The sequence below is a fragment of the Anabrus simplex genome, chromosome 1, assembly GCF_040414725.1.
Source record: "Anabrus simplex isolate iqAnaSimp1 chromosome 1, ASM4041472v1, whole genome shotgun sequence".
NCBI classification, from domain to species: Eukaryota; Metazoa; Arthropoda; class Insecta; order Orthoptera; family Tettigoniidae; genus Anabrus; species Anabrus simplex.
Genome location: NC_090265.1, coordinates 572,723,076 through 572,750,286, shown reverse-complemented (window position 1 = coordinate 572,750,286; position 27,211 = coordinate 572,723,076). Strand labels below are relative to the sequence as shown.

The window sequence follows — 27,211 nt, the reverse complement described above, 5'->3', positions numbered from 1 at the left end:
ATAAAAATAAAAAATTAATAATAAAAATAAATAACTTGCACTCCCTGAAAATTTCATCTGTGTACTGAACAGTGGCAGCTTTGTGGCATATGTTTACAGTTTGGATTCTAGTGATACACTGATCTAAAAACGACGATTTTAGACTTGCACGAGAACTGAACTAAGTCATCGGCATGCTGAAAAATTATAAACGAGTGCCGCTGTTACTGGCTCTTTAATGTAGCTAAACCATGCTCTTGAAGAACATCAGTCACCTCATCAAATGACAAATTTATTGATAGAACATAGGATAATTGATGGTTTAATTATGGATTAATTTATTGCTTGACTGCTTGATTAATTGAGCTGTATAGATACCGGAGAAGTTCAATAAGAGTTCATTAATAAAATGAAGCACAGTTCAGTCTATCGGTACATACGTCAGAATGTGCGCTAACATGAGAGAAAGTTTAAACAAATAACTCGAGTACAACTTAGAAAACTGACAACGCGGAAAAGCCGTTTGCACGGTGAATACACTTACTTCAGCATTCAGGAAATTGCCTTACAAGCTCACATCTCTCTTCCAAATACGTACTAAAAACAATTATGTAACATTCAATTGTTTGTATAAATTGGAACTTTTCTATCAACTATACCCGACCACTTCCGGCACTTGATATAAACAATTAGACTTTCTTCCTCATTTCTATTTTCCTATCTGAATTTCACTATTCCTTGACATATTCTATACCAGATTACTTCAGAGGGATGTGCATTTTCTTCCGCTGGTAACTTTGCTTGATCTGAAAATAATAATAATAATAATAATAATAATAATAATAATAATAATAATAATAATAATAATAATAATAATAATAATAATAATAATAATAATAAATAATAATAATAGTAATAATAATAATAATGAGCGAATTGGCCATGTGATTAGGGTCGCTCAGCTGTGAGCTAGTTTCGGGAGATGGTGAATTCAAGTCTCACTGTCGGCAGCTCTGAAGGTGGTTTACCGTTGTTTTCCACTTTCTGAGGTAAATGCTGGGGCTCTTCTTTAATTAAGGGCAAGGTCGCTTCCTTCCCACTTATAGTCCTCCTTAACTCATCGTCGCCATAACACCTATCTCTATCGGTGCAACGTAAAGCAAGTTGGTCTTATTATGGTGGACCTAAGTTAGGAACAAGTTACGAAGGTTGTGTTTTTAATCAAGCACCATTCGCCAATTTCTTTCAAAATTCCACGTGACCGTATGCGCACAGACTAGCAACATTATTTGCCCACAGTCAGATACCACTCCGAGCCACATGCGTAGCGTGTACGCTTCAAAACTGACGTGGGAATATTTAAGACGGTCATGCAGTCCGTAGCAGGTGAAATCAGATCAGTTATACGGTACTTGAGAGTGAGAAATGTTGCAGCAGCGGGGATTCATTACTAGAGGTAGAGGTGCTTTATAATAACAATCTAACCCTATGGCACTACAGCGCTGAAGGACGTTGACCTATCAAGTAACTACGGCTTAGTCGGAAGGCCTGTAGATCTTGAGATGACGCGTGGTCAGCGTAACGAATCTTCCAGGCCATTACCTTAGGCTACAAATCTCATGATCAGATAGCTCCTCAATTGTAATCATATAGAATTAATGAACCTTGAGTCATCCTAAAGTTCCGGGCTAAAATGCACGGCTGGGCCCTCCGGTGAGCAGTCTTGCTTCCCTTACACCGTGGGGCTAGCAGAGGTAATTAATGTTTAATTTAAACAACATCGCAAGTTTCAGGTTGAGGGTATGAGAAAACCTATGATACCGAAATGACATATTAACTCATCTTTATCTGACTGCTTACAGAGGGGCTGCCTGGCGGAGGCCGTAAAGGCGTGCTCATTTTACCCGGAATGACGTGGGTTCGATTCCCCATTAGGAAGTCGACACATTTAAGAAACGAGATTTCCCCTTCCGGAGGCGCACAAGGTTCTCAGGTCATAAATGAGTACCAGGTTAATTCCCGGGTGCAAAGGCGGCCGGGCGTTGAACTAACCACTCTACCCCATCAAGTGCCGAGGTTACGGGCAGTGGTGCCTTTACCTTGCAACCCTCCAAGGGCCTTCATGGCCTGTACGGAGATGACATTGCTTTGCATTTGTATGCTTATATATAAGAACCGGCAGAAAGGATTCCAAAAAGAAATTATATGAAAGTCGAACAATATTTCAAACAACATTAAATAACTTGTATCAATCAACTGCACATACATACATACATACATACATACATACATACATACATACATACATAAGGCGTCTAGTATATAAACCGGCCAAGTCACTCAAGGCATATTTTTCAATATGGATAAAAAAACCTGTACAGACAAAACAATGATGTTCAGAAAAGATTTTTTTTCACAGTTCTATCCTTAATGGTTTAATATTTAAGTTCCGCTGTTTTTAGAAATCTAACTCATAATTAACCATCTTTTTTGTCAATTTAAATTTTGACTTGGCCATTTTTGTTGCAATTTTGTACAATTTCAGTCTGTTTTTGTAAAACTGTATTCTTTTTAAATTCCAAACGCTTGTGAAAAAAGGCAATTAAATGAAAATAAATTGACATTTTAATTACTTTTCTTTATTGCAATTGAAAAAAAGCATTTCAGCATAAATGAGATAATAATAAGAAACAAAGAAGCCATCATAAAGCTGAGGAGAATACAAAATAGGATTTATCTCACTAAAAGTTTATAGTTTACTTAGATCTTGAACACAGTAAAATAAAATGATCGTCAATAATAGTCACTTATGTTAATAGAATCATTATTAAGATAGGTACTGTTCAAACATACTAAGTAATATTGTTGTTGAAAGTCTTCAATTTGCTCTAATTTATAATACAGTATCAGGCATTTCTCGTGGACTATTGATACAGACTTCAGAGACGGTGTTGGAACTCTCATGACCAACGAAAGCTGTTTCACTTGCTAATATTACAGTTTTATAAAACTGCAGTGCTGGAAGATTTCTGACGCTAAATTATTATTATTATTATTATTATTATTATTATTATTATTATTATTATTATTATTATTATTATTATTATTACAGTATTGCTATTATTATTGCTATGGTTTTTAATGTGAGTTAGAACACACACTCACACAAACATGCATAGTTAGATCATCTTATTTTCTTCTCAGATGTTCTCATTTGAATTCTTTCTTAATCTCGAAAAATGAAACATAGAAACCCGTATTTTAGGTTTGACAGTTATGCGAGGCTAATTTCTGAAAAGACATCAACCTAACATCAACCTAACTGCTTCAAGAATCGAACGAGAAACTTCGATAATCTGTAGTAAAATAAAATTAAATATAATTTTACCACTCTCGTTTTCGTTGTTGTGATTTCCACTGTGACGTATCTCTTGTTCTCTTTCTGGGGGTTTCATTTATTGATGTTTCCATTATGTGGCACAAGGTATGAATGTAAATTTTTCAGTTCACCACTCGGAACAATATCCACGTTACAGCACACAATAATGACAAAATACGAGCACACTGGAAATAGGATTGCTTTGGCCCCAATGACGGTAAGAAGCCCGCGAATACGTAAATCAGTGTTGCAAACGAACAAAAGACAAAATATTATGACTTCAAAGAATATACATTACAAGGAACGATTTTGCCTACTGATATTATCACATTGTTGCTTAATGTAACAACACAAGGTTCCAGACAATAATGCTGCATCATAAAGATTGTCGCTCGTTCCTTGACTTGGCCGATTCGGTTGCACGACCGAGAATTCAGTGCTCTATAACATGAAGACATGGACGATTTTAAAGCATATTCTTGTTTCACCTGATAATGCTATACTCCTACTTCAAATTGATAACCTTAACTCATTTTCGTAACTTTTGTGACTTGGCCGGTTTTGATACAAGTAAATTTAACGACTGGAATTGTTACACTAAAATGAATGGACTCAGCACACATAACCAGACCATAACGAAAGCAGAAAATATTACAGTCTAATCAATTACTATCTTTGTAATTGAGGGTATATACTGTTTGCAAATAACTCGTCAACTCCATTACCTAGTCCATCCTTAACATGTTTCAGTTCCTTCAATGACGTTAGTTCTTTAAGGGCTCTTAACTCTTCCAGACTTCCGCGAGGTCCTTTCAGAAAGCATTAGGAAGAGAGGAATATTGTTAGAACATTAGGAATCATAAAATTCTGATTTAGAGGAGAAGCAGGAGGATATAATATTACATGCATGATTATAGATAAGTTATAAAATTATAAAATTATAAAAATATAAACATATAAAAATATAAAAATTTCAGCGTAATCATAACACTATATACACTGCAATAAATCCCAAATTTAAAATAGTGATTTTAAAACCACTAAACAAGGAGCAAACAATTAAAACAATTTTCCATATCGTTCCCTAATTTTTCCTTATTCAAAATAGTGTACATTGTGCCGTAGATGTAATCTTAGACCTAATTGAAGTCTCCCTTTCTTTTTCGTGAATGTGTAAACCAAATATATACACAACTGTAGTACTATACTCTTTATTATATAGACTACGAGTTAAGAACTGTTCTAAACATCCAGTAATTATTACGAAATTCAAAATCAGGGAAAGAAGTTAATAAAATAGTGTCTTACAAGTTTACTCACATTTAACAGAAAGAACTATTTCTAAGTCGTAAATATAAAATTCTGATCTGTACATGATTATAAATGCACTGAATGTAAACTGAGTTCAGGTGTATCACAGTAAGTTAATTTTTATGCATTTATTTTTCAATTCTATACTTTGTTCTAACTCTCAGGTAGATTTCTCATCTTAAGGATTGCCGGTAGCATTTCGAAAACTAGGTGTACATGCGATAATTTAGGCACTTTGTTCTTTGAGTATAATCCCTCTCTCTTTCTTGGCCTTTCTCCCAATCATATGGGGATGGCAATAATGCGTATTTTGCCTTACGCCCTGATGTCCCTCTTGACGCCAAACTTATGTAGAGGATTACATTCACTACTGCGTGTTTCTGTGGTGGTTTGTTGTACGATGTGTTGTATGTGTATGAAAATTGTGTATTGACACGATCGTAAACACATAGTACCGAACCGCTGGAATTAACAGTATGTTTAAATCCTTTTGGCCCGGCCGTGAACAAAAACTCAAGACCCCTGAACTGAAGACCAGTACACTGACCATTCATCTAAGGAGCCATACGGAGCAAAGAAATCTCTAATGTACGAAAACTTAAAAAAGTTAAACTTATACAATTACCTTGTCTGCTAGGAGGCGCTGTCAGAGATGGATCACCAAATATCGGCACTCTACCTCCGGACATTCCAGGTTCACCTTTCTCTCCAAACACAGAGAGACCGGGAGGACCAGGTAGACCCTGGAAAGTTGAAACGACTGTACAGTACGCAAAACTTTTAGTGATACCTGGGCTCCCTAGTGCTGAATCGTGGACCTCAGTTATCTTCGAGATTCGTATTGGCATCCTTTGAAACACAAACTATGAATCGATTATGCATCGCCGTGAGATATCTGGAGTATACATAACATACTAGTACTGTTGTTGTTTATACAGCAAAGCCAGACATATAGAATTCATGCTAGGAACAAGATTAACATCGAGAAATATTATATAATGTGCGTGTGACACTGTTGATCGCTTTAGATAATAAGGATTTAGAAAATACATATCGATCGATCATAGTATCGATTCAATTCAGATTTCACTTCAATCAGTTGGCAGTATTACCGGAACTCGGAGAGTTCCCTCCTTACTCCTGTTTGTCCTACTGTTTGTCATAGTATATATATAATCATAATAATAACAATTATATTATTAATAATACAATGTATTTATCTAATTCAAGATATTGGACGTGTCAAATGGTGCACAGTAGGACTAACATTATATATATTTAACTTACATGTTCAGTTAACATAAAATACTTCTATCAACTTTCAAAAATGTCCATAGCACCCATTACTAAATACTTTTGCAGTTGAAATTGTCATAGAGTCAATAACATAGTAAGGAAACTGACTGGCACCTCAAAGGGAGTACTGTGCCCCTCCATGACAGCGCAACGCTCTTGTCAGAAAGACTGAAATTTGATTGAATGAATCTGAGAATAATGATCTGCATTCTAAGACAAACACCTATCCCCTCTTTGCACGGTAACAGCTAAGCCGACTGGAAGCAACTGCAAAGGAATGGAGCAAATTCCACCACTAACTACCCCACAACATCTCTAAAGTCATGAGGTTGTAAATGATGCTTCCCAGAATCGTCTCAATTCCCGTTACCCAAACCAGCTCAGTGGTGGGAGTACGAAATAGAAATGGTGCCAAATATGAAAGGCTGTATCCATACAGTATTATGAGATCCCTCAACTACAATTCTACCTAGATTAGGCCGAAGGGAAATGACTGGGCAAAGCGGAGCAGAATAAGGGCGGACTGTAGAGAACATAGTCCTTGAAAATCCCTTACGAAAGTATCAAGGGTCTTTTGATAACTTCATTAACGCTACTCTCTCTGCATTGGACGAGTTGCGAGAAATTATGGTAAGCGAATTTGATGACGTTTTTCTTTATATTGTTGCGTTTTTTCTTTAATTTTCTAAATTCTTGTCTTTTCCTTTTATAAATTACAGGATCACAAAACTCGTTTGGTTTTGTATTTTTCTTTTCTTAAATAATCAATTAGATACATACATAGTGGAAATGCATTTAACAAGAGATGTTGTAAATGGTATATAGACTTAAGAAATTAGGATGTAATGTTTCTTTATAGTAACTCCCACAGATGTAACTTTCGTTTATAACTATAATTGAGTTTAATTTTATAATAATAATATAATTATATGTAATTAGAAACCATAAGACTCTATAGTTTGTACATTGTAACATATACAGTAAAATGTGGTTTGGCATAAAAGCATGCTTCATAGCCTAAGCCACGCGTTATAAAATAAATAAATAAATAAATAAATAAATAAATAAATAAATAAATAAATAAATAAATAAATAAATAAATAAATAAATAAATAAATAAATAAATAAATAAATAAATAAATATAAATAAATAAATAAATAAATAAACATAAATAAATAAATAAATAAATAAATCGTTTTAATACCATACGGTATATTATTGTTGTTTCCTTGCCATGGGATAAATAAATGAGACAGTGTCAAAAGTGTAAGATGCACCTAGGTTACTTACTGGTTTACCTGGGGGTCCTGGTGGACCAGGAACGGGGATATATTTTATTCCCATTTCACCATCTGCAGCTCCAGCTCCACTTGGCAGGCCTGGAGGACCGGGAGGACCAGGGACACCTTCTCCAGGAGGACCTCTATCACCCTTGTCGCCTTTCTCACCTTTTATCTGCGGGAAAAGAAGGTTTAGTTTTATAAGCATACTAGCTGTAATACTCGCCATTGACGGGGCGATCACTTAACGTGGGCATAATTATATTTTTGTCAACCCCAGATATTTTACCCCATATTCTGACGCACGTAAGTGGGCATGCCTCTCCCTGTCAGCGGCTTGTCGTGACATACTCCCGTCCTTGCTCTCTGTGGCCCTTTAGAGTTTCATAGTTTTCCTGCATTGTTGTTCTTCCTGATTTGATCGCTTCCTTCCGGTATAAAGGAAAGCAAAGTATCTGGTTAATATTTTTAAAAATACTGACAAATTTACAATGCCTTTAAAACGTTGCCGGAACTCTCCCCATAGAAACTCTCTCTAAAGTATATAGAGTTGGTTACCGGCTCTTGGACTTGAACTTTCACACGACTGCCACTAATTTTTCCATTCATTTTCAAACTATCGAAAAAGGTACAGAATAAAAATGCTAAATAAATGTTACCATGAGCTATTTTCATATAAAACGGACGGCAAGAGGGATGTAACGAGTTTCGTGCTTTAGGCCCCTTCTGAAGCACGCCCTCTTGCTGGAATTATAGCTAAGACCCTATTCTAAACTGAAATAAGTTTCCTTAATATCCACCCCATCCCTCTCCCTGTAACGCTGTAGCAGATATAGACAATTATTAAAATGAACTCGACATAGGTCATTACAATGACGTCAGTATTCTTGTTAGAATATAATATTAACCTACTGGAATGTCGCGGTTAATAGCAATGCTGTCAGACGAAATATTCGATCAAATGAAAAAAAGGCACAGTTTCCCAGTTTTCATGAATAGTACTACACTGGCGTTCTTACAATGCCAAGTTAGAGAGTTAGAATGACCCGACCACAGACAGAGGGTGAATACTGATCTTCCGTTTCCCGTTAAATCCTGCGCACTCCCCACTTCTATTAGCGCCTCAGAGCAGCGATCGAACAACCAGAATATTATAATGAACTAGAAACTAGTAAAAATTCTAAATTCACGACCATCTACGTTATCTACCCGGTATGGGAAAAGCCGAATGTCCTATCTCCGAATTTTGAAATTCAACTCGAAATTACCATGATTAGAACTCACATAATTGGGATGTGGATGCAGACTACTTGTTCACAGCACCATTGACTCCAGACAGAGAATTATTGAACAACAAATACATAAAAATGAACATAAATTATGTTACGTTATTCATGAAAAACTGTAAAACTCAGTTTCCAAAACAACTTAGTTATTCTCCGCACTATATTCAAACATATTGCTAGACATATATGACCGAGCTCGATAGCTGCAGTCGCTTAAATGCAGCCAGTATCCAGTATTCGGGAGATAGTGGGTTCGAACCCCACTGTCGGAAACCCTGAAGATGGTTTTCCGTGGTTTCCCATTTTCACGCCAGGCAAATTTTGGGGCTGTACCTTAATCAAGGCCACGGCCGCTTCCTTCCCATTCCTAGCCCCTTTCTCTCCCATCGTCGCCATAAGACCTATCTCTGTGTCGGCGCGATGTAAAGCAACTTGCAAAAAAAAAAAAAAAAAAAAAAAGAAAAGAAAAGGACATATAAGCTATAATATTCCGTCTTATCTAGTCGTATTTGGAAAGGTAACGTTGGCTTTTCAGTCAACCAGCCATTGCATGATAACAGTTATAACAGTTTCAAATTTATTTATACAACTAATCAAGCTGAAAGCACTCGTTAGATAGGCACAAAATGGGAGCAAAGAGATTCTTGAAAAAAAAATACAAGAAACGAAAATACATATTTTTTATACATTTCTAATTTTGGCTTTCAGTCTCGTTCGACCACATTGTCAGAATTGTGTTTTAACACATAAGTTTAATAAGGAACAAAATTGTACAGGATATTGTCTTATTTACTAGGATATAGAATTTTGATTTCGAACGTTGGTACTGGACGCTATATAATGAAATTACTTCTTTAAAACGAACACAAACATCGGTTCCCTGAGCCTGAGGAACTAGCCAGACACAGCAAAAATCCCCATCCAGGCCGGAAGTCGAACACGGGGCCCTCTGAGGCAAAGGCTGTTACTCACACCATTCAGCTAAGGGGCAATAAATAAAAAGGAAAGATAATAAATATAGTGTAAGAGTTAAACTTTGACCGACGAATAAGCCCAAATTAATAGTTCAACTGAAAAAACGGAAGTTCTCTGATTTATTATAACAGACTGCTACTAGAGGTAGGAAACATAGGATGGTTGAATTTGTACTTTAAATAATTTTTTCTATAGTACGGGAAGGAAATTTCCGAGTACAGTATCAAATAGTTGGTGCACATACTTACATCAAGATTGTCTGGAACTATCCCAGGATCTCCCTTTTCGCCTTTCAATCCTGGTAGTCCTGGTGGCCCCGGACGACCAGGTTGTCCCTGAAATATGAAATGAGCAGTTACACTGTCTTCAAGTGATTTAGATAGGATATGGAATAGTACATCTTTATCCTACACGATGCCGCTCTGTAGACGTCCAAATTATGAACTTATCCATTTGCTATTTTTTTTGACATGGCATTAACTCACGTTATTTTCGACAACGATGAGATAGAAAGAATTTGAAAACTAGTAGCTGCAGACTTTATTAACCTGTTAAAGCCCAAACTGTATCCACTACAAATTTAACGTTTGTCTATAATATATCACTAACTTCTCCTTCCTGACCTCATACCAATTACTTGGAGTCGCAATTTTGTGTGAATTAAGCCCAGTTTTACGGCCGGATGTCTTTCCTGACGCTATGTATTGGGTGTTTCTGTGGTGGTTGGGCAGTGTATTGTGTTGTTTGAATATGAAGATGAATGATTAGATGAACAAAAATACAGAGTCCCCGAGCGAGATTAATTAACCCGACATTGTTAAAACTATAATCAAACCCCGGGTTCACTGAAACGAAGGCCACTGCATGAAACCGAATTATCATATATACACGTACAAAAATACAATTTTGGAAAGTAATAATAATAATAATAATGTTATTTGTTTTACGTCCCACTAACTACTATTTAAGGTCTTCGGAGATTGGAAAGTAATGGACTTAGTTCTGGCAATATACATTTTACTTAATATTGATATGTGTAATAACTTCAATCAATAACACAATGTTTCTTTTGAGTACATTATTTTAGGAAACCAAATAGTTTTATTTTTGAAATAATTTATACGACGATTAAAAGGAAAACAGTAAAGTATACGAGAGTACAAATTAATTTGTGCGACTGAACGTATGAAGGATGTAAGGGAAACTTCAAAAACTAATGGAATGAAATCTTATTCAGTTCTTGTTACAGCAAATAGCTTTTGAAATCGAAACTAAGAGCCCTATCTCACAAACTTTCTAAGATATTCTTAGTTTCGACAATGGTCCCTTTATTTCTTAGAGAACTCTTCCTTTGGTCACGAAATGTATACAGTATGAGATATTGTTAGTTACTGAAATTCTCTGCATTCACACAGAGAAATATACTAGTTGTAATAAGATATGTAAGACAAATTTTAATGCTACTATAAAAATGTTGCCAGATGAGACAATAATATATCTACACATTCTAAAGAGAATCGTATTTCCAAACTTTTCTTAAAAGTTACGAACTCACATTAGTTATGTATAAATAGATACAGCAAATAATTAACGTACCTTTGTAGGCTATGCATGCAGCATGGAAAAAGATAGCGATAGATTATAAGTATGGCTCAGGGTACCACATTAATTCTCATGGTAAGATTACAACAACAACAACAACTACTACTACTACTACTACGAGTGCATACCATCCATCCTGGCATGCCCATCTCTCCCATAGTGCCTGGTTTTCCGGGAGGTCCTACCGGTCCTGGCGGTCCTGGCTTTCCTCGACGACCTCTCTTCCCATGGTCTCCCTTTTCACCTTTGATGGTGATGAAGTCTCCATTCGTAGCAATCTGAGCAGGTCCTGGTGGCCCTCGTTCCCCACGCTCGCCTTTCAATCCTGCTGGTCCTACTGATCCTGGGGCTCCATCCTTCCCTGGCTCACCCTTCTCGCCGGCTGTTCCCTGAAAATGTATAGCATTGCCATTAAATGGCCAGAAACACAGATTTTGAACATATAAAAACCATTTCTCTCCTTTTGCAAACGTTAACCCATTTCATCGGTGTTAGGTCCACTGACAGGTGAAAGTAAATATCCATAACTGAAAACATCCTGAACATGAAATTACTAGCAGTAAGTTTTTTCGGATTTGCTTTCGCTGATGCCGTGTTATGTTTACATTGGGCAGACATTATTCAAATTCATATCATACCATATTCAGACGTTCAATCAATAAAATATGACCCTGAAAATGAAATATATCCAAATGTAAAACTGGAATAAAGGAATCGTCTGCAGAGTACAGTCTATTTAATTTGACTGTGTTGTACAGTTGTTGCAATGAATATAATCAAAATCAACCTGTCAGTACTAAGCGTGTAAACGATAAGGAAACTGAAAGTTTAGAGTCTACTGAACAACACTTTTGGAACATCTAGCTCTGAGTACCTGGCATTCAGCAAGTTCTCAGAGACTCTGTAATTGAAGGCCCTTGCGGAATAAGCATATACCCAAAAATTCATTCATTTTTCAGGAGAGAATAAAATTAATTTTTGGGTTTATTTCAAGTTATACACAACTTGAACCAATTGCATATGCAAGTATACAAATTAGTTCATCTATTAAAAAAATTATTTTTATAATTTAAGGTTTTAAAAATCGTCCAGTCAGAGTGCACAGCTGTTGGACCACGAACCAGCCGTGGCCACTTATGGGCCAAGACCCACTCTGCATCTGCCGACCAATGGTATAATGGAAAACAACCAGCAAACACGTCTTACGTTTGTATATAACAGAAGAGATATTCTGTTGATATCCTGTACATGCATTTGAAACACAAATGATAGCAACTAATGTTAGCGTAATAATAATAATAATAATAATAATAATAATAATAATAATAATAATAATAATAATAATAATAATAATAATAATAATAATAGAAACAATAACAATACAAGTATCGAGAAAATATTTCGAAATATAGGTGTGATTTCATCTATGTCCTTTATTTAAATGATAGGTTACACCAGGCGATGAACCAACTCAAGCACTGTCCACCATCTTGACTGATGTTGCATCCTTACACCACAGAGGACAACATTCTCTTGGTTGTAAACTACCTTGCAGTTCAAATGTAAGACATTTGATGACACCACAGCATAGAGGCGTGATGACACACCATATTTCGATCGAAAACACAATTCAAATTTTTTTTTGTTTACATCCTTGCTTCGGGGAGGTCTTTAATTGTGCAGTTGATATACCAATAAGGAACGCTTGACAAACCCTGCGCGCTCAACCAAGTGGTGAACTCAGCTCTTTCATGGTAGGTGCAGTGCACACTTCGGCGAGTCACGGAGCCTGGCATGGGACTCGTCATTCAAAAACCAGTATAAAAACTCTATCTTCTATTGAGGTGTGACCATTGCTACAATTTTCATTGTTATATCATCATCATCATCATCATCATCATCGAAGTCCTCTCTTTACTGTATGGGTTACTTTTATATATTCCCTACTAAACGGGAAGTTATTACTTTATTTTAGTATAAGAAAAGGCTTCGTAGCCTTAACTGTGCCAAGGAAAACAACCGTCTAAAGCGCGATGTTTCGTTCAAGTCAGAATTAAACAACTGTATCATTTGACATTGTCCGACTCGTTGGCTGAATGGTCAGCGTACTGGCCTTCTGTCCAGAGGGTCCCGGGTTCGATTACCGGCCGGGTCGGGGATATTAACCTTCAATGGTTAATTCCAATGGCCCGGGGACTGGGTGTTTGTGCTGTCCCCAACATCCCTGCAGCTCACACACCACACATAACACTATCCTCCACCACAATAACACGCAGTTACCTATGCATGGCAGATGCCGCCCACCCTCATCGGAGGGTCTGCCTTACAAGGGCTGCACTCGGCTAGAAATAGCCACACGAAATTATTATTATTATTTGACATTCATAGCTAAATAGCTATTTATCTATCTCAATCGGAAGCCATATTCTTGGTCATGCTAGCCCGGGAGGACATATATATATAACAACTGGAGATGAAATTCTTCCCTTGTACGTCGGCACTGCATTGTGCTTTTCACATGTATAGCTTGTAGTGTTGTCGCTACCGGCGTGCCAGCGTCTTGGAAAGGTGCGGTATCCAACTAACGTGCCCATGCCGTACTGGGACGAAACACTGGTAATTTCTGACGATTGAGTTTCCTGAATATTATTTAACTGTATCATTTATTACCATGAAATTTTTCATCACTGGTTCTACGGGCAACGGAGTGATCATAGTCTTCCATTATGTCATGAATTAATGCTGAATGGTATTATTTCAGCGCTTAGAAGATAGAAATAATAAGAAAACTAGCTGTAAAGCTCATGTGTACAGTCTACAACTATTACACAGTCCTCCCATATTTTTCTGTAGTAGGGCATACTCAGTTAATACATGCAATGTTTGCATCATGTAAAGGAGAGTGGGCTGTCTGTCAAACCAGTCCACATGTTTTATAGTTTCCCTCAAGAATTATGGGAATTTTCATTCTCAATACTGATCTGAATACTAATTACCTGAAGTCCATTAGCACCCGGAAGACCAGGAAGACCGTCTCTACCTTTATCTCCTTTTTCTCCTTTTGGACCTATATCACCTTTCTCCCCTTTTGGGCCAATGTCACCGACTTCACCTTTCAGGCCTGTAGAACAAAGTTCAATGCATTTTACAAATATTTCCCGTAGGTCTTATCAAGGGTGAAAATTACTAAGGAGATATCAATAACTCTGCTAAAATTTTGGAGGGATATGTGAAGTTTGAATAAATTTGACTAAAATAATTGATGTAATTTATTTTATAGATTAAAATCACAAGTAAAGTATATCGAAGAAGTGGTCATTTTGAATTTTAAATATGTTTATGTTCTAAAGTAGAAACTTAAAATTTAGCAGTCGGATAAATTTGAAATAGATTCCAGAACTGTTTACATAATATTATATTCCAGTCAAAGATAAGATTGAAGAACGACAATACATTGCATATTTACACTATGAATATATTGATAATGTTGAGAAAGAGAAGGAGGACTAACGGAGAGGAGAGATCATTGACGAAAGTACTGTCTGATAAATTATTATTATTATTATTATTAGTATTATTATTATTGCCCAACGTAAGGTAATCATTGAAAATATTAAAAGTTTACGGGGTGTATAGCGAAGGTGCAATAAACTGCAATACAAGTTACATGTTAGAGTTACGGTTTTATCGTTTGTTGTTTGATTGTGTGCTTATTCAAACACAAGAGGATATAACACAAGTTCAAAACTTCCTGGAATTAACAAATTCTCTGCTAACAAAGAGATAGCTTATAGCAGACAATATTTAGAGCAAGTGCAAAAGAATATATGAAATGAAGCGGAAATTGTGCCTGAGGCAATCAAGGAGGCCACAACAAGAAAAAGGTTTTACTAGGCTGATTTCACAGGTAGGTTTAAACAACAGGGATTTATTTATTTATTTATTTATTTATTTATTTATTTATTTATTTATTTATTTATTTATTTATTTATTTATTTATTTATTTATTTATTTATTCGTGGAAGGCCCCAATGAGCAAAGCTCCCTTTAAGGGCCTGTATACATTGGACATATAGGATATATTACATTCAAAATAGAGAATTTGAACGTATTCAAGATATGTAATATTTCTGACCAAAAGTTGGAACTATTATTCATTCCATAGGACGCATCACTTATACCTCAAGAACTCGCTCTGTCACCTTACCTGGTGGGAATCCTGATCCAACATCACCATCAACTGGAATACCAAATGCTAGCGGAGTAGGAGGTCCAGGTGGCCCCGGAATTCCTTGTTTGCCTGGTTCTCCAGACTCTCCTGAACATAAAAATTCAAATTGTAAGAATTTAGAATGAGACTGAAGATTATTATGGAAGAAAGATACAGTATTACATAATGCAGATGGCTAGAATACAGTTTTCACCGAGAGGTATTGTAGCAATAACATACACAGTACACATGTGATATTCTCTGGCTAATAACATAGTCAAATATCTTCTGCATAGAATTTTAAAGAAATGTTTTCTACGTAGGGTATCCATTCAAACAAGTAAACCAGCGTTTTTTTCTTCCTTATAGAAATACCATCTTGGTAGAGATAAGCCCTATTATTCAGAAAAACGTCTACGTGGCTCTCTACTTTTTTCATACGAAAATATGGTCGAAATCTTAATCACGCGGTGGATTATATTTTTAAGTAAACAAACTATGATAGTATAATTCAGATATAAACAACCACTACCATTTAAAATTGTGATGATGTTAATAAATCCATTTAAATGAATCATGAATTTTCGGTCGACAACATCCGTTAACAATATACGGATACCACATGAACTAGCTGCCCTTTATTCTACCCATTGTTAAGACTCTACCTGTGATCATCCATCCCGCTAATTACGCAAATAGTACAAAATGAATATCAAAGGAAATCTCAGACAATTTCTAATTTCCGTTTATTTCTCTTCAGAGCTAACAACAAACATATAACGGTAGTGTAAATAAAAATGCAGAGGATATATCAAAGACACATGTTTTTCTCCATGAAGCCGATAGCTGACATACCTGTAGACTGCGGTTTGTGCGTTGAAAGTACGCAGACCTGTGTTGAGGTTTCGTACACCCTGTAGCGAACTTAAGTAACATACTAGTGTTTTACTAGTAGAATGTGTCCTTGAAAAGTGAAGGTCCTTGTAAAAGTAGAAATATTATGAAATGTGGAACACGAAACGCTGAGCCTACTCCGGTCTGATTAGCACTCCGACACTTATCTTCCACTCAACTACGGTAAGGATGTGCAGGGCACTTTTTACCAAAATTATCTAGCGTGAAATTCTCCTCCGTTTCACTGTTTCATACGGTAGTTCTGTCATGTCACTGTACGGTGGTCTTAAGCGTTAATAGCACATTCTATTCTACGTAATCACTGGCACGAACTAAAACTTGGACATTATTTAGATTAATGTACAAAAACTCATTGAAAGAATGTTATATGTTTTGGAACGGAGTTCTTCATCTCATGCTGCGCTTTGTAGGATATGATTACTGCGAGTTATTACCATAACCGGAGGCAATTAGAGGAATATTAACAATCACAGACCAACGCATATTACTGGATTACGCATCTTCCAAAATTGGACAGGGCAGCTGTTTCAGCTGATACAATGAAGAACCATCTGCCTGAATCATCAACATAGCGGCCTTCGATTCAGAGGATCCCGGGTTCGATTCCTCACTGCGCCAGGTAATTTAGCCCCGTCTGGTTCATTAAGCGTCTTGGGGAGTGGGTATTTGTGTTTACATTCGTCTTAAATATATGAGCTCATCACATTTTGACCAGAACGTTTTTGTCATCTGTGTTTCAGTATGTGCTGCGGGTTAGTATTTCTCCCCTCAACATTGCCACACGATGGTATTTCGAGGCGCAACGACGATATACTGTATTTGGCTCTATGAGAAGCAGCTCGAGTGGAAGACAACACCTGCAACCTTCATCATCTGCCCATGTGATTCATTTACCGCCATACACAATGTGAACGTCAAATTTTTAAATACGAAGGGGAAATTAGCTGGTATCAATGGAATACGGACAATAAAAACAGATTCATCCTTCCCGCAGCCTGTTAATATCGTAGTTTCAATTACAAACCAGTGCAGGGCTTTCAATTTAAAGTGAAGACTGTTAGGAAGTTAGGGGCATTCAGATTCCGAAGTAGCATAGTTATGGTCAGAGTTAAATGTAGTGGCTGCATTAAATAGTGACAACTCCACTGTAGTTTGTTCAAACATCAAAGGTAAAATTGAACTATAAACAGCTCCGCAGTCAAGTAAAGACAAGGCAGTGACGAATTGAAGCAAATTGGTCTTATCACTTGTTAGCCAGTGAGGTCTTGTGGCAATCTTCGAAACACTGCTAGGGAAGCAGGATAGAGAGGGAAGAAGTGTGAAGATATTCTCACAACATTTGGCATTGTCATATATGCAGCATACAATTCAGTCGTCTTAACAACATCACCAGCTGTTAATTTTATCACAAGGTAACTGATGGAAACTGCTGGAGCCAAAGGGTTACAGTTTATAAAACAAGAGTCATTTTGTCCCCATTAGTGTTTGATGAGCTTAGAGAATATTTTGTCATGTCCGTCTGTTAAGTATTTAGTCTGGAGCCTGGTTTGATCCTCAACGAATACAACCAAGGTAGCGCCGTTATAGTGAAATTGTAATGCCAGACGGCGGTGACAGGCGTACAAGGCATGATGAGATGGTTTACCATTGTTTTTCTCACAGGGCCAGAAAGCGCTATTTCAGCAAGTAGAGGAATATTATCCATCACGACCAACGAATATTACTGAATTAGATGTCTCCAAAAATGGACAGGGCAACTGGTTCACCTGGTATAGTGAGGAGGCATTCGTAGAAATCGTCCTGCCCCTTGGCCGAATCATCAGCATAGAGGTCTTCGTTTCAGAGAGTATGGGCTCGATTGCTGACCAGGCCAGTTCATTCATCGTCTCTGGACTGCATGTTGAAGTTGGTCTTAAACATTTATTTCGTGCCAGGAAGTAATAGTAGAAGTCATATTAAATCGGGTCTTCATAGCACTGATTTAATGTTCAACAGTCAGCAGAATAAAACGATTATGTAATAAAAATGAAAATACAATTTTCTGAAATATGTTGATGTAGGCATTTCAAACCCTCTAAAAGTAATAGCTTTTAATTTTAAAATTATGTTCTGAAATGCAGCTACTTTTGACTGATATTCTTTATCCCTAGAACTAAAGATATAAGCTCATTACATTGTCTCAAATCAAATTTACATATCGTAGTAAATATAAATCAGCTGACCCCGTGGTGTTGGGGTAGCTTGCCTATCTCTTACCCCGTGGCCTCGGGTTCGATACGCGTGTAGGTCAAAGATTTTTACTCGGATCGGAGGGCAGGTTCGACGGTGAGAATGTGGCCTCGGTCTTCAAAGCCAAGAATAACGGTCGTGAGCATTCGTCGTGCTAACCACACGACACCTAGTAATCAGCAGGCCTGTGGGCCGAGCAGCTGTCGCTTGGTAGGCCGTGGCCCTCCGGGGCTGTTGCGCCATAGGTTTCTTAGTAAATAAGAATCATATAAAACTATACATGAGGAGCACCATTCATAACATCCAGACAGGCAAATCGTACTCCATATGTCATTACTAATTACACAGCATACCTCAGCAGCTTCTAAGCTGCTACACCCATGAATGATACTGGGACTTCAGTGAGCCATATTTTGCTGTGGGTCATAGTACTGAAGTGTCCGACTCGTTGGCTGAAAGGTCAGCGTACTGGCCTTCGGTTCATAGGGTGCCGGGTTCGATTCCCGGCCGGGTCGTGGATTTTAACCTTCATTGGTTAATTCCAGTGGCCAGGGGGCTGGGTGTTTGTGCTGTCCCCAACATACCTGCAACTCACACACCGCACATAACACTATCCACCATTGCAATAACACGCAGTTACCTACACATGGCAGATGCCGCCCACCCTCATTGGAGGGTCTGCCTTACAAGGGCTGCACTTGGCTAGAAATAGCTACACGAAATTAAAAAATAGTACTGCAGTAAAAAATTCCCGCACCCTCTAATACGTGCATGAATGTTAAATATTACATTTTATTCTTGAATGTCAATTATTGCATTAACATAACTATTGTGGAAAACTGCACTTACCTTTCTGACCTTTCATTCCATCTCTGCCATTCTTACCCGGAAAGCCGGGTAGTCCGTCAACTCCCCGAGCACCTGGCTCGCCTTTGAAGCCCTGGGCTCCTGGTGGACCTTGATGACCCTGAGTTGGAGAAACAATGATTAAGTTTACGGAATACTAATCACCACACCACGACGGTCTCCAAAGACAATGGAACCACTACTCTCAGATATAAAGTTAATTCAAGAATGATTAATAATTAAACATATTCCCAGATTATTCTTAGGGCTAAAGTAGATAGAAGAGAGCTTTCACAAATGCTGAAGACCTTCGCGTATATAAATTAAAATTAGTCAATATAAAGTAAGTTCTACGTATGACAGCAGCTTGCAACTTTTTCCAGGAAGCAGACAAACGAAAACACATTCCTCAGGCAGATATACTGCATATTCATAATTCATCTTTTAAGAGTGGATATGTTATAATGCTCTCTTTATCTATACCAGAAATACTAGATTTTGGAATATTAGTGAAATTACTAAATTGTTGCCATTTTTATTCGTTTCTTGTGGCGTGCTGATATCCATGTTCATCATTTTAAATTGCGGTCGATTCAAAAACCATTAAGAAATTTATTTAAGAAAAGCTTTTACAGTTATTTTCTAATATATATCGAACTAAATGTATCCTGAAAGATGACATCTTTGAAGCAAATCCCTTTTGAGAACAATGTTTTTCTGAATCAGGACATTTCCAATAGGCGTAATCTTGCACAATCGCAGAACTTCATAACTCCACTTTAGAATTGTATGCGACTGTAACATTATATTAAACCTCAAACATTCACCAAGATGACACAATTTCTCGCTAAATCAGAATAAACCTGTATTACAGCCTACGGATGATAATTTTATTTAGAGTGACACCCCCAACTGCATAATTATCAATTGTACTGGACGCAATGTATCATATTCATAGGGAAACTGCGATTAGAAAAACCTCTGAAATTCGTTTATAGTGGTTATTTAAAATTCTGTCAAAGAGATATTGAACCCTAAGAAGAAAACTGCCATAAGTAAATAAAGTTCGATTTTGAGTTATTGCGTACATACGAATGGTTTGTTTAGTTTATGTCCTGAAAAGTGCCATATGTCAAAACGAGCTTTTATCGCTGCTGCGGCCTATGTTTCAGTTTTCTAATCACAGGAAAGTTGCAATATAAATACTAGAAGATTGCCACATATCAGTTTTGGTAGTTTTCTTTTGGGTATTCTGTGATGTAACTATCTCTGACAATCGTGTTCAGCATTCGAAGATGCCTTTATTGTACAGCTGCTTAGCCAAATGGTCAGCGTACTGGTCTTCGGTTCAGAGGACCCCAGGTTCTAATCCTGGCCGCTTCGACAATGTTAGCTGAATATGGTTAATTCCTCTAGTTCTGGGATTGAGTGTTCTAACACGTACAGTACACCACACTATCAATCATCACAGAAACGGGCAGGAGTGAATACACGTAGGGTTAGCTTCAGGAAGGGTATCTGGCTATAAAACTGCGCCATATCTACATTAAGTGCTGACCGTAATAAATTTTGACTTACCCAAGGAATAAGAATTCAAAGATATATTTATTGTAAGACCTATACATCTTTTAGTCATATCCATACTTACAAATAAATTAAGTAGAATCAATGTTGTTAAAAGAATATTAGCATTGCAGCTTTGACTCATTGTACAAGTGTATGGTTTAGAATAGTCAAAATGTTCGTTAAAATACGAATTCAGCTAAATTATTGATTAACACTTCGACCGTAAGTGTTGGCACTCCCACGATTGCTCAATAGAAAATTGCCGTATGCCGAATTTTCCACGCATCCTCTTCAGTCCCGAGCCTGTTGATGCATTCAATGCGTTATATTTTGCTCAAATAATTTGAAAAAATTCACCATAGAAAATTAGTGTGTTTCACTAAGTTGTTTTATTCGTGTAGCATATATGCTACATCAGGACTCAGAGTTGACTTTCCTACCATTATTACTTTTTTCCTTGAATTATTTTGTTTTATTGTAAGTAGACAAAACCACATGTAGAGCATATGCTACATACGGACTGAGGAGGGTATAACTTAAAATGTCTGAACTTCTATTATAATATATTCAAAACGCATTGTTCTGGTGTAATGCTGAATGTCAGAGTACCATCGTATAAAAGTATCACTATTCTAAATTCTTAATTACCATTCTTTCTATTGATTCAAACCTTTGAGAGCTTCTCCTAAAAAATGATTGTTTTTGACTTGTGGCAGTCTTCTTCTTGGGGTGCGATATATTGGAATGAAGAACAAATAACGCAAATGAATGTTCACTCTCTAGAAGTGTACCCGAACAGTTGGAGTGATGTTTACAACTTTCAGTACAGACTACTTACCCTGTCTCCTTTGTGGCCTGTCAGCCCTGGATCTCCACGTTCGCCCTTGCTTCCAGGCTCACCTCTTCCTCCAGGAATTCCAGGGATTCCTGGCAGACCTGGTTCCCCTTTCGGTCCAGGACTTCCAGGGCGCCCTAATGATGGTCCAAAGCCAGATCCCAGCTCCTGAAGCAACACACGTTTTTATATGAGTGACACGAGTTTCCGCCTCTGAATATTTCAGGACGATAGCCACCATAAAAGGTTATACCAGAATTTAAATTCAGTTCATGTCTTAGAGAGTAATTACAGTAGTTTGGGTTACATTTATATATCATTGTGCAAAGTGAAGTCTGAACTATGAGATATTATACCATAAAAAACTGTTAAAATTAAGTATGGTTTACAAAGAACGAAACTCGGCCTTAAAGGTTACACATACTATAAACAAAACATTAACCTTAATTTTAATATGAGGGTAGTTATTTATTAACTACATACGTACAACTTAAGACAAACTATCATGGAAAGAGCATTTTAAATTATTGATAACTGACTTGTTTTATAATTTCTTGATTACATTTCAGTCAGCCTTCCTCTAAGGTTCGTAGATTTTCACGTGAGTTTAGATCAAGCAAAATAAGTTGACTAGACTTGTCCATAGCCCATCTACTACAGACTCTAGGACTAAATAAACTTATGTTTTAAGATAAGAATTTCACACTCATGTCCCCAGCATAAACGTAGATGTTATCCTGAAATAGGAGAACAAAGCATTTTGTTATAGTTGAAATTCTGGATAATACAGCTATTGCCAGGCAAGACACTTCACTTTGGGCTGTGCATTTATTGCATCCCCTTTATACCATTTACTGAACACTATAGTAAATTCATTCTCTACGAGTATAGTATGTTCTTTTGGCTTATACTTCCGAAGATGGCCACCTCCAACCATATTATTATTATTATTATTATTATTATTATTATTACGTGTCAGAGCGTTGATATAATATTAACAGTACACATCAATATACAGTACCTGTTATAAATTACACATTACATATCACAATATACACGGCACACCAAGTTATAGTTATAAATGATTCGGTCACACGGAGTCCAACTAATAATCAGAGACAGTTTGAACGAGGTCTCTAAATGTACATTGGACGGGGCATAGTTGACAATTATACTTGTGTGGGGTAGTTTGCTTTTCCCCATAATGGCAAAGTTATATCTGATTCACTAGATACCTTCACGTCTTGAGATTGTCCCTAGATTTTCCAGTACCACTCCTCAAACGATTAAGTTACCATCCAATCGTATGATCTACAGAGATGTGTTCTGTTGATCCTGCTGGATTCCTAGTTGATGTCACAAGTATGTTATCACCCTTCACTACACAATGTCCCTGTTGTTTATGGACTCACTCCAGCTACCTTGGCTTATTCCAGCGAAAAGTCCAAACCACAAACCACACAGCTGCTGGGAATCCAATATCGGACAGCAACGTGGAATGGAAGCATACAAATTAATTTTTGTTATTTTTAGTTTTAATATCGAAGTATTATAAAGAAGTGGTGTTTGTGGCGGACACCATAACAACCTTCGTCTGCTACACTACCCAGTAATTAGATCAGAGGTTATTTATATATCTTATGGCTTTTTATTGCAGGGAGAATCCAAGGACATATTAGGCTCACCTGATGCAGCCCTTGTAAGGCAGGGCATCATCTACCGTGTATGGGAGCTGTGTGTTTTTGTAGCGGAGGGTAATGTTGTGTGAGGTGTGTGAGTTCCAGGTATGTTACTATTAGTACACACACCCAGCCCCTGAGCGGCAGGAAATAACTATTAAGATTAAAATCTCCGACCCAGCCGGTAATCGAACCCGTTATCTCTGAAACGAGGGCGACTACGCTGACCATTCAGCCACGGAGCCGGTCAGATCGAAGGTACAGTATGTGAACAGGGTTAAGTTAAATGCCCAGTCACAATATTACCAATAATTATTATTATAACGCTGTTAGTTTTTGTCTCACTTAATACATTTATGTTTTTCAGAAACGCCAAAATGCCGGAATGTTGTCCCATAGGAGATTCTCTGCTGTTAAAACTACATCAACAAAGCTGGCATATTTGAGTACCTTCAAATACCACCAGAAAGATCCAGGATAGAACCCACCAATACGGAATGGGAAAGACATCACTTCTATCCTATGAGCCATTCAACCCGGCCCGTAAGACTGAACTTCCAAAATTGCATACAATTTCTTAAATGTAGATATTTTGAATCGCTTATCTATCCTTGAGTAAACGTTATACTGTATTCCTAGTAAGGATTATTTCCATTCATCAAAATTTCATTTTTATCCTCGGCACATGTATAAACCACATTTCAAACGAACGAACGAACGGCATTTAAGTTTTCCTGAACAACATATCTCTCAGAAAATACCTTACTTTTATCAGTAACTAAAATACATGTAGATTTATAAAATAATGAAACGCAATAATCTCATAAATATTTATATTTATATGAAAGCTTACGAATTTCAATCGTATATAATAGACTTACCTTAAATACGGTTCTTGGTTTCCAGCTGGGCTGATAAGCGGCATGTAGAGAAAACAACGTAATTAATAAGCGTATCCAAGCCTTTGGAGCTAGTATTATGACTGTTTGATGAGTTCATCGATAATATATATAATAGAAAGACACCATCAATCACAATAGAAAGGTAAAGTGGTTGTCAGTCAACCGTTTTCTCGGTATTCAATCCTATTATACTGAAAGGAAAACCTACAATCTGTTTTCCCATCAGTGACTGGGTCAGAGATGGAATGAATGAAGCCCCCATCTAGCGGTCGGGATAGGAAATCGTGCCGGCTGCCGAAGCCTGTCGCAATCCTCTGGAGCAATGATAAATGACTGACACATGGAATGGAATGATAGTAGAGAGTGTTGCTGGAATGAAAGACTATTATACTCTAAGGTTCAAAAGTAAAATGCAGTGAAGCACGGGCACAGTATCAGTTTAGAAATTTGGTTCCAATAGCGAAAACAGAAGAAAAGAAAACTAAGAGTAGAAATATTTAATATCCTTTAGTAAGACGAACTACCCTAGATTTGGATACATTTCCCGGGGTACCACCTATGTGTACAACAGACTTCAAATCACGTTAAAGAAATTAGTACGTATTCTTGTTCCTGAAATTTTACGAAAATTTCTAGCTGCGTAGTGAAACACATCTGTGGCTTTCTCTTCCTATTTCGACCAAAAAGCTGGAAGTACATAGTATAAGTGCGACCAGCTCTCGCTGGTCTAGGAAGCCAAGAAAACGGCCGAGACGATTCGGCGTGCTGACCGCATGGCAGCTCGAAATCTGCAGGCCTTCAGACTGAGCAGCGGTCGATTGGTAGGCCATGGCACTTCGGGGTTGTTGCACCATTGGGTTTGATTTTTTAGTAATTTTTGTTGTGTGCAGGTTGCACAAGAAACAAGTAGCCTACTTCTGGAGATGGTGAAAATGTATTATTCTATAGTTATTCCACCCTTGGTGAACAAATGTTCTCTTTCGACCCTGACGGTATTTAGGAGTCTTTCATTCTCACGCCCTTCGTAGCCGTTACCTTTTCTCTGCCGATATATCCATAGTATTACTGTTATTATTCTTATTTATCGATACGGCCACCTGTGGGCCACGTTTACAAAATCTTCCTTCTGTCACGCAGACTAATACCCTTCTCTTTACACTCTCGCCAAAGATTCTTGAGTCTTTGACTTCTTCTTGCTTACTCTTCCAACGAGATATTCCGTGGCTTCGCGTGTTGCTTTCCAGACGCATTCCTCATTCCGGCAAACTACTTCCTAAATGATGTCCTTCCTTTTATATCCTCCTCCTTGATACCTATTTCTGCCAAGTCTTTGTGCACCTGTGTAAGCCATCCCGCTTATTTTTTCCACCTTTCCTGCAGAAGAAGTATCCTGTTAGCCAATCTCTCAGGGTTAATTCTTTTGATATGCCCATAAAACGTCAGTCTCCTTTCCCTCATCATAGTCGTGATTTATTCTACTGTCTTGTAGAGCTCCAAATTCGATCTTAACTGGAATGTGATTGGCTCACTTGTCGACTTTCTTGGGCGTAAGATTTTTCGTAAGAATCTTCTTTCTCTGTTTTCAAGGACTGGGTCAGCCATCCTCGTCAAAGTTTCTGCTCCATAAAGTCAATCCATTCTAACCACTGTACAGTAATGTTCTAACTTAGCCTGAATTGAGAGAGACTTGGACTTATAGGTGTCATGACATAGTCTGAATGCCAGCTCCATCCTTCTCACTCTCTCCTTTAATCCCTCATTTTCATCTCCATTGGGGGTGAGTATTTCTCCCAGGTATTTAAATTTTGCGCACGCTGGATATTTCCATACAGTGTAAGAAGTCTGTCCGTGTGCCTTTTTTATAGAATCCATGAATGCTGTTTTTTCGAAGGAGATTCTTAACCCTGTTTTGACTGCAACATATTGTAGTTCTTCAGCTTGTTTCTTTGGCGGTTGTCTGTAATAAGAACGACGTCGTCTGCGAAGGCAAGACAGTCTAACATCATCGAATTTTTTCCACAACCTATCTTTACCCCATTCTTCATTCCATTTTCAGTCATTCTCTACCTCCATTCCCTAATAACGTTTTCTAAAATGCAATTAAAGAGTAGTGGAGAAAGGCTGTATCCTTGCCTCAAACCCATTTTTACCTCAAACGGATTTGAGAGTTCGCCCATAAATTTGACTTTATAAAAGGTGTTTGTAAGAGATTGTTGAATTATGGCCAGAGATTTCTAATCCAGTCCAAAGTCCTGCAGAACATTCATGAGCACTCCACCTTCTATGGAATCATATGCCTTTTTGAAATCAACAAAGGTTATGATTGTCCTCTTCTGATTTCTCATTTTTATAAGTGACTTTCAGCATATGAACGCCCTTTCCTGAACCCTGCGAGGTATTCACCAATTTGTTTATCTAGATGTGTTTCAAGCCTCCGCTGCAATGCTTTGGATAGGATTTTGTATGCTAAAGGAAGATGGGAGTTACCTCTGTAGTTGTTGACGTTAGTTTGGTCCCTTTTTGTGTAAGGGATGAATGAGTGCATTCTTCTAATCACTTGGTATTTATTTTTTTTCTAAATAAAAGCGAATACAGTAGTTCCTCTAGTTTTTCCACTATATGTTCACCTGCAAATTTGAATAACTCTGCAGTAATTGAATCTTACCCAGGAGATTTGTTGTTTTTTATTTGCTTAATGATTTCCCTAATTTCTTCCTTATTTGGTGGTAATGAATCCTTAAACTACTTCTTCTTCTTCTTATTATTATTATTATTAAGTAACGCATAAAATCATGAACGGAATTATATTTTACGCATCTCTTATAATGTACAGCTTATTGACGTTTGCTAACATTAGTGGAGAAATTTGACATTTCCCGTTTTGTTACTTTTAATATAGTAAGACGCTCTGTGCTAATAA

General features: G+C 37.3%; 1 protein-coding gene across 1 annotated transcript in view; it reads right to left on the bottom strand.

Annotated features, from left to right (window-relative positions):
- Positions 1-27,211, bottom strand: part of LOC136880060 (collagen alpha-1(XVIII) chain-like) — a 256,097-nt gene that overhangs the window by 44,261 nt on the left and 184,625 nt on the right. Inside the window, exons 10-19 of the mRNA XM_068228774.1 lie at positions 21,714-21,878; positions 19,313-19,430; positions 15,317-15,427; positions 14,106-14,230; positions 11,238-11,498; positions 9,756-9,842; positions 7,257-7,421; positions 5,295-5,412; positions 4,084-4,167; positions 2,061-2,078 (exon numbers count right to left, since the gene is read on the bottom strand). Of these exons, the coding sequence (XP_068084875.1) occupies positions 2,061-2,078; positions 4,084-4,167; positions 5,295-5,412; positions 7,257-7,421; positions 9,756-9,842; positions 11,238-11,498; positions 14,106-14,230; positions 15,317-15,427; positions 19,313-19,430; positions 21,714-21,878 (1,252 nt within the window). The remainder of the gene's footprint in view (positions 1-2,060; positions 2,079-4,083; positions 4,168-5,294; positions 5,413-7,256; positions 7,422-9,755; positions 9,843-11,237; positions 11,499-14,105; positions 14,231-15,316; positions 15,428-19,312; positions 19,431-21,713; positions 21,879-27,211) is intronic.